Here is a 15,435-nt window from a genome sequence, read left to right on the forward strand (position 1 = left end):
AAAAAAGCCAAAGCCCTGCCTTTGGCACCAGTCTCTTAGCCATTCGTTCATCATTAAACTCTTCCTGCTTATCTCTCCACCCATTCTTGCAGGAGGTATGGAGGCAAACACGACTTGTGCTCCAGACCCCCTAACTAGCCGTCCCAGGGCCCTGAAGTCTCTCTTCATTGCCCTTACATTTCTTGTAGTAATTTCGTCACTGCCAACCTGAAAAATCAGCAGTGGGTAGTAATCAGATGGATTTACCATACTAGAGAGTTTCCTTTTAACATCTCTAATGCGAGCCCCAGGGAGGCAGCAGACCTCCCTGTGGGATGGGTCAGGTCTACAGATGGGCCCTTCTGTTCCCCTCAGAAGGGAGTCACCCACCACAACTACCCTCCTTTCCTTCTTAGTTGAAGAAGTCCTAAGTCGTGGAGCTGAGCAACAAGTCATAGGCGGTTCACTAGACAAATCTGTCACTCCAGCTTCATTTTCCTTTCCCTGAAGTTCCAAGACCTCGTACCTATTCTTCAAGGGCAATTCGGAGGATGGACGGAGTTGGGAGGGTTTTTTCTTGCCTCTCCGAGGACGGACCTCCCTCCATTCCTCCATGTTCCTAAAGTTCTCTCCTTCTGCCTGAGAACAGGAGGGGAGGGGATCCATCACTTGTTCTAGCATCTCTTCCTCCTGCCCTTGCCTCAGGGTTTGACTCCACCAATCTATTTCGTTCTCACATTCTCTGATAATTCTCAGTCTTTCAACCTCCTCTGTCAGTCTAACCACCTGCCTGAGGAGATCATTGATTTGCTCACACCTCACACACGCGGTGCTACTGGCTCCCTCTGGCACCAGTGCCAGGCTCAGGCACTCGCTGCAGCCAGAGACCTGCACGGCTGCGTGCCTGCTCAGAACCTCCGTCTGAGTTCCCATATCCTTCTTCAATACAGTTTTAGGGCGTGTTGCCACCATGCTAGAGAAATTTACTGGTGTTCTCTGCTTCCTGCCTCCACTCACGCTGCTCTCCCCCTGTCCTCGCGCTACTTCACTTCCTGTGACGGCCGCTGCCGCTCTGCGCTCTCACCGCTGCCGCGTGCTCTGAGGGAGCTGCCGAGATGGCCGCTTTTAAACCTTGCCGCGGTTCTCAGCCACACCCCCTGCCACGTCAGCCTTCCTGCTCCTCTCAGGATTCCCGCTCAGACTTGGGTCTCCTCGCTCTGCTCCGGCTTCGCCGTCTCTGGGAAGCCCGGTCTCTTCTCTAATCCTCAGTAATTAAAGGAGCAGCTCTCACCGCTGCCGCTCTGCGCTCTCACCGCTGCCGCGTGCAGCGTGAAGCGTGCAGCGTGAAGGAGGAAAGAAAAAAATAGATTTTTACCACTGGTAAAAATAAGGGAAGTCCTACATAATAGGAAGACTGTTAGAAGATTTTGCCCACAAACAAGTGTTCCCATCTTGTTGTCTAACAGAAATAATTAACTCTATGTACAAAGCTTGTCTTGCTTGCATTCCTGGATTCACAGGACGGCTGAGGTAGTAAGGTACCTCTGGAGACAGTCCACATCCAAACTTGGAGTCAACTAGAGCGGGTTACAAAGGGCTGTGTCCTGTCGGATTCTGAGTATCTCCAGGGATGAGCAACTCCACAACTGCTCAGAGCAAGTGCATGTATCTTACACGTGTCTGGCATACTGTTACAATTACACCAAGGGTATGTGATCATTCTGCAGCCCTTCACCCATCAGTTATGTGAAACACAGTGTAGGGCATGGAACTGCTCCTCACATGCTGTGTTCTGATGCCTAGCAAAAGCAAAGCCCTGATCCAGACTGGGCCATTGTGATCTTTGGATTTTATTCCTTGAACTTGAAACGATACTTGGTTGCTACCTAACAAATTATGATATCTAATCCTGCTGTATGTGAAAAAAATTGATAATACCTCAGTTTTGATAATAGAACCCAGTTCAGAGACTTTATGCTGTAAAAGATAAAGCTTGAGATGAACACTACTTGTATATTGAAAATTGAAAACAAAGATGCTGTATCTTCCAAGCAAAGAGGAACAACTTTGGTGTAATACTGCACACTGCAGACTGACCTGCTGTAACAGCAGATTGTAATGAATTATCAGACAGGTGGAATTTTCTCAGTTCCACATCATGCAATAAAAACAACGGTCTCTCAATAAGAGAGGAAAGTCATGGAAGCGTCCTGACCTCCGGCAGTCCGTTATTAACGCCGTCGGACTGTGACATCATGATTTGTGATCTGGCAAATAAAGAGGAGTAACCCCAGCCAAAGCACCCCTTCCTTCTGCCAGCATGTACCTCTAATTAATTTTTCATTTTTTTAAATGAGAACAAACAGAAGTGATAAAATTCTTTCTGGCAGTTCTCAGTGGACCAGCAGACAGTCCTGATTGAGCAAATGGGAGCTCACTGCTTAATATAATTAACAAAATTAGTGTCGTAAATTCCCATAGTGGCTTTCTGTTTTCAAAAGAGCAACTAAACTCTAGTTCAAACGCAGATTTGCAGCAATTATTGTTGTCAAATACTGAACAAAAATAGATCTTTAAATGAGAAAGCATTCAAGGATTAAGAAATTCTACTCATCTTTTCTCCAATGGTAATCTTTAAGATATGAATCACTATGAAATAGTTAACTGCTGTTCCTAAGCTCAATAACACTAAAAATAAGGTAGCTTTTAACATATAATGGGAAAAAGCAAAATTTTTTGATTATTCACCTAGATCCACACGTTGTAGTATTTCAAAAGGTAATGACTATGCAAGTTGGTGTTATACATATTTTTATTGCACTAAGCACCAATATTTTTCTGTTATAGGCTAAAATGGTAATAATGTTTTCAAGGCAGACAATAATAAGGCCTGTGACTGTCACTTGGCAGGTGAAGAATTTAAAGTGTAGTGAAATGGTCCTTGAGTCACTTAACTCAATGGGTGTGTTCCAGGTTAAAATGCAACTAGAACTGCAATTGTTTTATCAGAGTGTAGAATGTGAGCGCTTGAAATACTTAGATGTGACAGTGGTGAAATCACAGCAAAATTCCTTCTGTATGGAGCTGTGCCTTTTTGGCTGAACAGATGTGTTACTTTCTCTACTTTCTATTAAATAACCTTGAAGTTTCTGAAGGGCTAACCCACAATATTTTACTAGCAAAACTGTTATTTTTCCATTCTTTTTCAACCACTGTGTACATAGGATGCACTTAGAGAGTGAATCAAACAAACACTGAGATTTGGCACGAGTATTCAGCTCTATGGTAATCAGTTGCAACACAGAACACCAACAAGAAGAAGCATACCATGCTTAGGACAAGCCTACCTGGCCTGAACAATTTTTACAGTATAGTTGCCTGACAATGAAAACAAAATTAGTTAGTGAATGTTCCCCAGGTGAGCCCTTGCTATGAAAGGAAGAATAAATACTAGAGAATAATGCCTCAGTAAAAGAAAAAAATTGAGTTTCGGTGACTGTGTTTAGTCCTTCTCTTCTTTAACTCCACTGACCCCTTCAAGCAGGGTCTGAACTCACATATCTAAAGTCTTCTCTACTTTTCCTTCCTTCCAGTCAGCTCAACAGCCTTGACAGGCTCATAAGAATACACTACCCATATGTACTAGCAGGCTTCTTTCTGGCAAAGTGTGGAAAAAAAATGTACTAGATCAATGTGGTTAGAAATAAATAACAATGTATTTATAACTGAGAGGTAAAGCACACATAGTTAATCTAAGCCTTAAGAGATCTGACTCAGGTAGTCATAATTACAAGAAAGTTTAACAGACATCTATCAGTGTTGGGTGGGGAATGTAATTCTCTTAGATAATGCTTTTTGAAAACAACTTTTTACATAAGTAATTTTGGATAAGTAATTTCTCCTTTTCTGTTTCAGTTTTCTACTCTTAGAAGCTAAACTACTAATAGGATTAACTGACAAGTGCTAAGATTAATTACTTAATATTAAAAAGATACTAGAATTTTCTAGGATTATAATAACATACAGATGGTGGAAAGAACAATTTCATATGAAAGCAACATTTAGCTAAGAAATTTTCAGCCTGTGAGAGAATACACAGATCTGTTTCCTAGACAATGGGTTGAAATATTCATTGCCATTTCAGGCGTTACTGAACAACGGCCTGTTTCAGGACTTTTCAGATGTCAGCTATAAAGGCTACTTTCCACAGCAGCACTCTGACTACAGGAGATAAAAGACTGTTTATTCTTTTTTTCATGTGGGAGGAAAACAATGACAAAAGCAGGAAGGCAGCAGTAATGCACAAATCTGGTGGTGATGATAAAGGGTAGGGAGAATGGAGAAAGTTGTTCAAATAAACCCATACTGGCCAAAATCAGGCAGGTGACAACTGAGTATATATGACATTCAACTGAAGTGTGAATTGTCATTTTTCAATTTAGTCAGTAAAGAAACTTTTAGATTTCAGTGGGTATGATAAAGGGCAATTTGAAATACAGAACACAAACTGGAGCATTTCAAACCTTTACAACACAACTTCATGTTGTTTTCTCAGAGTGCATTATACAACCTTTCAAACCAAGAAAGGACACTGCATTTGTTCAAGAGCATTGCTGCTGCACTCTGAAGTACACTAATTGATACTGACATGCTACTGCTTCTCTCTTGACATCTTGTGAACAGTTAGAGCTAGCCAAATAGCAAGCTCATGTATCCTCTGGCTTGGAAAAAATTTCAGTTAGTGACAAATGGTAAAAAACAGTACTTGAGAATAAGGCAGATCTTAAAATGGGAACTGCCTAATAGGATACAATGAATGAATGTATGGATAAAAACTATGTGTACAAGTAAAAATTTATCTACACAAGCAACTAAAGAGAATTTTAACAGCATTTCACTTTGAAAGAACTAGTTTTGTTGATGAGCTGATTTAATTAATAAAACCCCCAATATTTCAGAACAGACTGAAATAGTAGAACATGAACACAAACATGCTGCCCCTGCATCCAGGTCTCTGTTAGAGTATCTCACCTCTTGGGTATCGTAACAGTATCACCCTATCAGTTAAACAAAGTGCCTTTTATTTATGGATCAAGCCTCCACCACTTGGTGCTACATTTCTTAGGCATTTCACTACTGAGGCATATACAGCAAGAGTTAACCTCTCTCTCTAAACCTTCCCATTTATCATTATCATTTTGTTGGTGAGCAGATCTCTTCCACTACTCTTAACTGCTCCAATTTTCACACTATCGCCAAGTCCTCCTGTTTTTCTTTCTAGTGAAGACTTTAGAGACAGCAGCATAATTAATAACTTGTTCCTTAAGAAAACTGTAATTTTAGACAAATACAGTATTTTAACAGCTCATACCAGCCAACAAAAGGTAACTGCATTCAGATAATACATTAGACTTCTGCAAAGAGCATGTTGCCATAGTCTCATTAGCAGAATAGGGAGTCTGCACTTTACGCAGAAACTCCAGAGCACAGGATGTGCTCCAACTCACAGGAGGAAGCATATCACTTCACAAGCCACAGACTAAACTTGCTAGTCTCTCTTCACACATTTCTTCATTAATTTAGGTTAGTAAGGTTGCTTCTGTGTAGAAACAGTAGATGGTATTCAGGGATAAGTACTTAAGGAGAGTTACGGCCAAAAAGTTAAACTGAAAAATAGTAAAGCTTTTAAGTAGACTTTTTATCTTTCTTACCAGAGAAAGGGGCCTACAGGAAAGCTGGGGAGGGGCTTTTCATCAGAGAAGATAGTGACAGGACAAGGGGTAATGGTTTTAAACTGAGAGAGGGGAGATTTAGGTTAGAGATTAGGAAGAAACCCAGGGAGGTTGTTGATGCACCATCCCTGGAGGTTTTTAAGGCCAGGTTGGATGAGGTTTTGTACAACCTGATCTAGTGGTGGGGTTCCCTGCTCATGGCAAGAGGGTTGGAACTTGATGATCTTTAAGGTCCCTTCCAACTTTATGATTCTATGATGTATCATCATTAAAAGGATGGATTATAAAAGGAGGAATCCTGCTTATTCCCAATAAGCCATTCTTGTTCATACAAACATAAATAATTATTTTATCTGGCTTTTGTTCTTCTCTGGCCAAAAGAAAATAAATTTAAAATCCAGGTTTCTCAAACACTAGCATTAGGAAATTTTAACTTCTGATTGAACTAGGTGCCAGTTGTTACTCATTCTAAAATTTTAATTAAAAGAAAAAACTCCTTCAAAACTGATTTCAGGTTCAACAATTTCAAGTAATTATATTTGGAGAGCCAGGGCTAGAGATGTATGCTACATGCTTGAATTTGTGCCATCCTTGCATCTTATTTCTTTTTTGTTGCATTTTATTAAGTTATTAGGATTCATACCTGGTATTTGCCCCAAATAAGAAATTCACCAAAGTTTATTTAAATAAATCTAAGCTCTAAGGTAACTTAGAGTTCCCTCTAAGGTAACTACTGTTGAAACAGTAGCATTTTATTACTGTTTTTTTCACAGAACTTTGGTTCATAAATGGATTGTCGTCTTAGAATTGTGAAAACAAATATTACCAGTTAATGTTTCAGCTGTTGTTATAGAGGCTGGTACCTCCACAGCGCTGTTGCTATAGCTCCGCTGCAACAGAGATATCCTCTCTTCATAATAAAAAGGTAAACATATACAAACAAACTGTTGATATGTACAGATATTCATCTATACACACAGGCAAGACACACTGCAAACTTCCTCCTCAAAATACTTTTTGCAATAGTTAAAAGATGAAGGATACAGAATCCTGTACTTTTTCCCTACATGGAATTACACAGAGAAGTACTTCTGTATCATACATCTTTAATATCTGTATTTAAGCAGCACGGATCCCTCAACATCTATTCAAAACAATCCCTTAGTACAGAAAAGGTCTAGAGAAAGCTTTTTAAAAACAAATTTTTAAGTTATAATGATGCTTAAAAAGTACTGGCCAATCCACCACAATGAATAGTTTTCCCTGGGTTGGAAGCCCTGGATTTTTAATCTCACGTTCCTTTTAAGGCATCTAATTTCTCAAGTAATTCTGAAGAGCATCTTGTGTTTACAGACCATTTATTCAAAGGTGGATTGAAAGGAGGAGCAAAAAGATGTCCGGAAAAACAAGCATTGATTCTCACTGAGTTGCACTGCTTTAGGTTAACTGCCTGGTTCTTCAGAAAAAGGAACGTTTTGGCATTTGTCAGTAGGCTCAAATATCTTGAAATGCTGAAAAGGTGAAACAAAAAACTCTCCCTGTGCTGCCTTCCTATCTGAACTTTTGTCTCGCATGTTCCCCTCAGGGATGCATGAGAAATTTCTCTGAATAATTCATAAGCACCTACTATTTTCTACTTCCGAAAAAAAAAAGGTTGGGTAAGAAGCTGATTGCATCTGTTCTACTCTGCTCTATCTGGAAGAAAACTGGATTTAAAAAAGAAAGTAATTTTCCTAACATAGTAAGCACAGAATATATACATATATGTATATATGAAGTGTATAAACAAACATGCATTTATACTGGGGAAGGCACCTTTGTACTTAAAGCTACACATTCCTTTGAGGGCAAGACTGATTCTCTACCTTTCAAAAATTCATGAAATCACATAACATGAAGGTAAATCATCAACATATGGAATGCAACTTTTAGTTTGGAATTAGGTATCAGAACAACTGGTCTTTCCTCTAGACTACAACAGAAAAGATTTAGCTATTTTGCTAACAAGAATAAAAATCCAAAACCTCAAAACCTATGGGTTTCCCACACCAAGCTAAGATTTCACAATACAATAGCATAAATTGAGAGTAAAGTGCTTATGAATGTGGACTCAAGACTTACCAGCCTCTGCATGCTTTTCACATGGGTAGGACTAATAGATAAGGCCTCTTCATACCAGCGTTTGGCTTCATCGATATTTCCACGAAGTTCAGCCACCTGGCCTCTCATGTAGAGAACATAGTGTGACATTGGAAAGAGATTAGCTGCTTCCTGGGTACACGCTGTGGCCTCAGCAGGCTTCCCAATTCCTATGTACACTTCAGCTGTGGAAGTAATGTGAGGACCAATGAATCATTCTTGCTTATACCACGAGTAGATCACAGAATCACAGAATGGTAGGGGATGGAAGGGCCCTCTGGATATCATCAAGTCCAACCCCCCTGGCAGAAAAGGACCACCACAGAATCTAGGGCAGGTCACTCAGAAATGTATCCAGACAGGTATGGGAAGTCTCCAGAGCAGGAGACTCCACACTCTCTCTGGGGAGCCTGTTCCAGTGCTCTGTAACCCTCACAGTAAAGAAACTCTTCCTCATGTTAAGGTGGAACTTCCTGTGCTCCAGCTTGTGTCCACTGCCCCTCGTCCTATCACCGGGCATGACTGAAAAGAGATTGGCCCCTCCTTCTTGACATCCACCCTTCAGATATTTATAGACATCAATAAGATCCCCTCTCAGTCTTCTTTAGACTGAACATCTCCAGGTCTCTCAGCCTTTCCTCATAAGGCAGGTGTTCCAGTCCCTTAATCATCCTTGTAGCCCTCTGTTGGGGTCTCTCAAGTAAACCCCTGTCCCTTTTGAGGGAGTCCAGAACTGGACACAACATCCCAGGTGGGGTCTCGCTCAGGCAGAGTAGAGGGGGAAGAGAACCTTCCTCGACCTGCTGGAAACACCCTTCTTAATGCACCCCAGGATACTATTGGCCTGTTGTCACATGTGCTGTATTTGTAAATAGTTTCATTCTAAGTAAAGGTTCCTCAAAAATTTTATAGCTTAAGAGAAATTATTACATAAATTATTTTATTCTTTTAGGAAATTTGCTTTTCTAAATGTAATCTGAGTTTGAACCTCTAAATGGATGTTTTAAACAGCACAAATCTCTTTATAGTTTTTTAATTTTAACTGAAGTCTGAGATTTTGTAATTTAAGGGTTTGGTTTTTTTTTAAGATGTGAGCATGCCGTTATTCTATATTATTTAAGAATGCAAAACTCAACAAAAAACAGCACATAGAGATCCTCAGAGTAGGTAAACGAACACAACTAATTACAGGGGTTTTCTGAATTTTGTGTGTCAGCCATTAAGGAAGCAGTAGCAATTGCTCCAGTTACCAATCACTCAATGGCAAGCCTGGTTCTGTATCCTACTTCATAGCATTTTAAAATAAATATAATTAACAGTTTCTTGGTTCCGTTGGCAGTACATGTAAAATGGTTAATCAGCATTCTGATTTGACAAAATCTGTTCATATTTCCAAGCATTTTATCTAAGATGTCCTCCAGAAGCTAAGAATATTTAACTCTATATCTTAAAAAAAAAGGCTGTATTTAATTACAAATAAGTCACTCCTGATGAAAGCAGTTGAGTAGCCTGACACAATCTTGTCTAAATCAGATTGACTATATTGAAAAAAAATAGGTTCATTCAGTAGGTGATTAACAACTAACAATTGAAGAAGTATTTGCCTACAATAGCTCTTATGACACTCTTTAACACTGCATTTACTTATCCTGCTGGATTATCTTAATCCCTACTGAAAGAGAGGGAGAAGAGAGGAGTAAAGAGATACTAAATGCAAGAAAACTATATTAAAGTTTCTGGGTTGGGTTATCTATTTCTTTCATGTTCATATAGACCTAGAAAAAATTTAGCCTCAAAGTAACTGTGTAACTGCATTCTACTGTACCACACTGTTCAACAGTCTTATAGATTAAGGTTTAAATCAAAATGCTCCATCTGATTGATCACTGCTCAAACCATGCATCTCACTGTACAGCACAGGCCACCCCTCTTGGTTTAAAGGCTGCCAGACCAGGACCTCACACTGCAGTCGTGGATTTGGGGTTATGTGTAAAACTCTGAACAGGACGGATGCTGGAGTGGCTTTAAAGGAGCTTTCTTCTGAGATAATTGCATCAAACATTTAAAGTTATCCCTAGAGAGTCACCTTCAGTACAGCAAAGGGTATAAACCCTAGCTTGCAGGTGATACCTGCTATGAACATTCATCATTTTCATCAAAATCCATGTATAAAAATTACTGACAAAAACTTCAGTAGCAGTTGGTGAGTAAACACAGTTTAAAGGTCCTACTGATTTTCTGTTTTTTTAGCCAGTTTCTGTAGGGTTGCTGGAGTAAACTATTTTCTTCCTCTAAGACCTGATCCTATCGATGGGACAACAGACTTTTTGTTGACCTGGTGATTTCACAGAACACATTCTGCCGAACATAAATAGTATGCCTATGTGGATGCATGGATTGATGCAGTATATTTTTATAAACTAATGACATGCTTTTTGATGGAAAAATGTCTCATCCACATGAAACACTAACACATGAAACTGCAGATCCAGTCACATTTTTTTTTCCCCCTAACCCTAAAAGAACCACCTCACCTAGTCAGAGATGGTACTGTTTAACTAAAGAATAGCACACCTGGAAGGTAATGATGGGGATAAAATCTTGAAATAAAAATCTAAATTTGGAAGAAATTAAATGTTTCTAGGATTTTACTTTCATTAACTGCTGGTAGAATCCAAAGAGCAAGTTGTAGCCATAAATTGAGACCTGGCCACACAGCATAAAATATGAATTGTACTTGATATTTCTTTTTTTTTAAAAAACAAAAACAAAAACCCTAAAATATTTTAGAAAAGCTTTGGCTACTTCATTTTTTAGTGCTTTTCTAAAAGTCACACAGTCAATATTACTACACGAGCAACAAGATTTTAATGAGTATAAAATACACTGCATTATTTAAATGCTAACCATTTGAGCTCTCCTGGTTTTTTTGTCTTTTCTCCAGCATCACCAGACTTGAAACACAGCTTTAAATGCACACCAGATTTTTTCAGTGAAAAGACAGTTGGGAAAAATATAATTTACAAAGACTCTAGAAGGCACTAAGTAAAAGCTATAATGATTAGCAAACAGTACAATAGTACACGGAAACTAAAAATTACTTAAGTAGGTGATTATCTGCCACCACAGTAATTCTAGACTGAAAAACAAGTAGAGATTGGCTAATTTAATAGACTGCAGTTAAAATTCTACATTCCTTGAGAGGAAACAAGAACAGTAGCAACAGCTTTTATGCACAACCACACATGGAGTCCAACAGTTAAATGTGGCATTAGTCTCAAAAAAGAAGCAATTTCCCAATGCTAAATCTTTCCTTTTATTTATAGAACATGTGCTGTGAGGCATTAAGTAATCTTATCACTGTTTTGCCATACAAGTAACCTATATATACTGATGAAGACACCTTCCAGAATATCTGCTTTGAATTGTGCTTCTGGAAGAAAACTTAATTCTGAACGCTCTTAAAGAGCCTTTCTCAAGGCTCAGGGCATTTACTGTAGCAGGACAAGTAGCTGAACAGCACGATCCTTAAACACTCGGAAATGCAGCACACATCAGCAGCCTTAAAGTATCAAGAACAGAAGCATTCCAATGCAGAGAATAAGTAGACTCCAGGTTGTAGCACCTTATCTGAAGGTAGGCTCTCTTTCATCTTGGTTTATTTTTTTTCTTTCATCGCTCCCCATACACAGGGTCATACTCTCCATACTTTTTTGGTCCTTCCTTTGGATCTTTAACACTTTAGTTCATTCTCCAACCTAACTTTCTCCTACTTCCCACCCCTGCTTTGTCCAAGAATATGGCCTAGAGACCATGATTGCTGAGGCAGGTATTTTTAAGAGTGGAAGTGGAATGTACAGCAGACTACAGCAGCAAAACACCAGCCTGGATGCCAGCCTGACTCAGTTGAGAACTAAAAGGGAATCAGCAAAGAGTGGTCAGACTCCTCCTTTCTGGGCAAAACAGTAGCAATCACCTGCAGGGACTGGAAAAGCAGCAGCAGGACTTAAGCAACAAAAATTAAAAACTAGAAAATAAGCAGTTCATCAACCTGTCACAGAACGTTGAGAGATTATCAGTATTATGGAGGCTAAGAGCTACTGTAGATGGCTGTTTGTGATATTTATAAATATTTAAAATCAATGATGCCATGATACAGGGTAGGTGACTACACCATGCCCTGGAGGACCTTGCCTTGCTCTAATCTATCTTGCTTTTGAGGAGCCCTCCCACGCCCAAATGAGATCACTATTATTAATCACCATAATTGATCATTTGTTCCAATCTTCTGGTTGGTTTTTTTTCTCTAAAACATTAATAACTGGGAGCCATTGCCCTGCAATGCCTTTCACACAATAAAACTATTAATGCAAAATAGGTTAAACTAAAATGCTTAGAAATACAGCACTGTTTTGTTGAATGTCAACAAGAAGGAAAAAAAATATATATTATTTCACTAAAAAATGCTCAAGTCTGCCAGCAGACCAAAGCAGAACAATTGCTGACTGATTTCTAAATTACACCTTTCTGATGCAAGTATCAGTGAAAGCAATGGCACAGCATACATTTTTAATTGTGTAAAAATAAATGTGATCATCATTTTCTGGTTAAAATTTTATACAACAGCCACTTGTGATATTGAAATTAGCTTAAGGGTTGAAGCAGCATAACAATACTAAATCCACTCAAGATAACTCCATATTTAGAAAAACAATTCTGGGCTTTTCACCCTAAGAATCTAGAAGGACGAGAAATGAATGAGAGCTCATTATCCCAGTTGCAAAGGAGAGGCTGCTCAATTGTACTACTATGCTTTTTTCCCACATATGCAGGATTATTTATTTTCAATTATAAAGCTCTTCTAGTTGCATGAACTCTATTAAATAATCTTACAAACATCTTTTTCCAAGCAATAAATTAGGGCATCTAAATTTCCAAATAATATGATACTCGAAGTACTTCAAAACTAAATTCTTCATGGATAAGGGAGAGCGTTCCCTTGCTCTACAGAAGATACAACTCCACTGATAATAGTTGTAGTATATATCTATTGCCTTATATTACTTAAAAAATGTTATATATGAGCAACTCTAAAGTGCTTTTTATTTCTTGACTTGCTTCAGTGTCACACACATCTGGAAAAAGTTTGATCTGATGAGTGATAATAGATTCTGAATGAAACAAACAGATTTTTTCAAGTCCTCAAGCTGGAAGAAAGGGGAGGGGAAAGAACAAGGAAGAGTTTTACTTTCACAGTACCTGCATGAAGCCATATTTGAGCTAGAGTCATCCAAGGATGCAGGGGACCTTGTTTAGGGGCACTGCTCTGCAGAGATGAAGCAACCTCAGACAGTGCTTGCTCCACTCTGGAAGCTGCTATTGATGTGGCATGGACTGAACCTGTAAAAGTAGTAAAAAAAAAAAAAAAAAAATCCCATCATAGAAAGAATGAAGAACATACAAGATGCATAAAGCATTTAATTGTAATCCTTTTCATAGGAAGTTTTACCATGAACTCTTTTAGATTGAATTTACAAGTACCATTTTGGAGAACTTTTTGAAGTGTCGTGTTAATTTTCCTTGTTATGAAAGCTTTTATACTGGTCTGAAACACAATATAAAACCACACTCAACATTGGTAACTACACCTGGCACATTTTTGAGTTGTTACTATGAATACTCTCTATTAAACTCAACACCTTTTTCCTGGCAATGTAAAATAAAAAAAAAAAAAGGTTTGTGATGGTATTGTACACTGTAATCTTCAGGTTGCTAAATAGACTTTGATGTTAGTAATTTCTATGTATTTCCATAGAGTGTAATTAGAGGACTATTTTAAGACTAATGGTAGTACAAAAAAAAGCACTAAAATACAGAAGATGATCACAACATACCTCATCACAAATACACAATTGAACTGCACTGAATGTAAACCTTAGCTAATGAAGAAGGCCAAGTTAAAATGCCTCGTGGCAAAGAAGTCCCTTGCATAAAGAACATTCTCAAAGCATAATATGTAAAGGATAGTTCCCTTAAAATGAAGTGTTTACAAGTGAGATCAGAATTTCATTGGCAAACACTACTCCCTTTAAAGCGTCGGAAATGTAAAAGTTTCCATGACAAAAGAATAACTAATGGCAACTGTATTTCACAGACCCAAGTACAGACAGTGTATTTAGGAATGGCTTTTTTTTTTTTTTTAATCAAGAACCATGAATATTTTAAGCTACACTCCTTCTTGTCATCTAAGGTTTTACACGGCTCTAGCTGTTTTATAACTACAAACTGCAAAATCCCAGGCTGACTAGGCCTGATCAATAAATAATGGAAGTGGAATATTCCATATTGGATCAGATGAGAAGTCTTCTAAGCCCAGCAGCATATCTGTAATAGTCAACAATGGCAGGTACCTCAAAAGAAAGTACTGAATGCTGTACAGGCTGAACTGCACCCCACAAGCTAATCCTCATTACTAGCAGTTAAGATATAAATGAAACCTTCACTCTCAGTATCACAGGTTTTCTAAGAATTTCAACAGCAAGGGATTTCCCTCATAAAACATACATTCTTAAGTGTGACAAGATAAATCAGCAGACCAGAAAAGTAGAAGAAATCACTAGGTACGCAGGTAAGTGGGAGCAGGAAGTTTGTCTGAAAGTGTGCATCATATTTCCCTCAACTGACAGAAACAAGGGAAAAGCATTTCATGTATCACTATAAACAAGGAATTGCCCTGAAGATCTGAAACAGTACCTGGCCATGGAGTTTGCTTTCCTTTACTGGCTGATGAAACATCTCAAACTCCAGCCTGCAGAGCTGAACGTTCACTACATATTTTATGTGTCTAATCTTTAAGGCTTAACTTCTAAAGAAATATAAAAGGGAAGTCTAAGCAAGAAGTATGTGGAGTGTATTTCAAGAAAAATAGCAGCAAAGGTACCATAAATAAGCACTAGTCACCAGTAATCCTCTTCTTGTCTGACAACCACTTCTGTAAATGCAGCCTGTCATTGTTAGACTTCCAGGGACTTATACTGAAGGAGTCTCAACATCTCTCCAAAAGAATTTATAATGAAAAGGTGCAATTCCCTGACAAAAAGGATGTAATCTTATTCCTTTCTTTTGAAAAGCAAGTATTCAGTTTAGTATTAAAAGGCCTATATCTTCTATTATTTAAAGAAAGGACTCTCATTTAGAAAGTGTGCTTTCAGATTTTAAGCCTCTAGTACTTAAACATAAAGCACATAATGTGATATATTTTAAACACTTTTTGAACATCCATTTCTACATAAAAAGAACGATGCTGAATGTCATGAACTGACAGCGTCAGGCCATTCTCTACACTGTGACAAAATTGCCACCTATATTGAAGTTAAAATGGAGTGGACACCAAGTGCTCTCTACGGTAATTAACTCCTACCCCGGACTTTATTCTTAGCGGCAGAAAAAACTTTGAAAAAACCACAAAACAAACACAACAACAAACTTCCAATATTTTTTTTTTTTCAAAGTATTATTATTCAAATTTCTTCTATTTCCTGTTTAGGAAAAAGATATCCCTAATGCAGAAATGCGTTCTCCAAAG

At 38.3% G+C, this 15,435-nt stretch overlaps 1 protein-coding gene across 6 annotated transcripts in view; it reads right to left on the reverse strand.

Annotated features, from left to right (window-relative positions):
* Positions 1–15,435, reverse strand: part of TTC7B (tetratricopeptide repeat domain 7B) — a 215,422-nt gene that overhangs the window by 22,671 nt on the left and 177,316 nt on the right. For 5 of the 6 annotated variants that reach the window (XM_051622576.1, XM_051622574.1, XM_051622570.1 and 2 more), the window contains 2 exons: positions 13,110–13,250; positions 7,833–8,035 (listed from right to left, as the gene is read on the reverse strand). In XM_051622576.1, coding sequence (XP_051478536.1) covers positions 7,833–8,035; positions 13,110–13,250 — 344 coding nt within the window. The remainder of the gene's footprint in view (positions 1–7,832; positions 8,036–13,109; positions 13,251–15,435) is intronic. The other variant, XM_051622575.1, reaches the window with a different exon arrangement.

Source organism: Apus apus, chromosome 5 (assembly GCF_020740795.1).
Source record: "Apus apus isolate bApuApu2 chromosome 5, bApuApu2.pri.cur, whole genome shotgun sequence".
Classification (NCBI taxonomy): Eukaryota; Metazoa; Chordata; class Aves; order Apodiformes; family Apodidae; genus Apus; species Apus apus.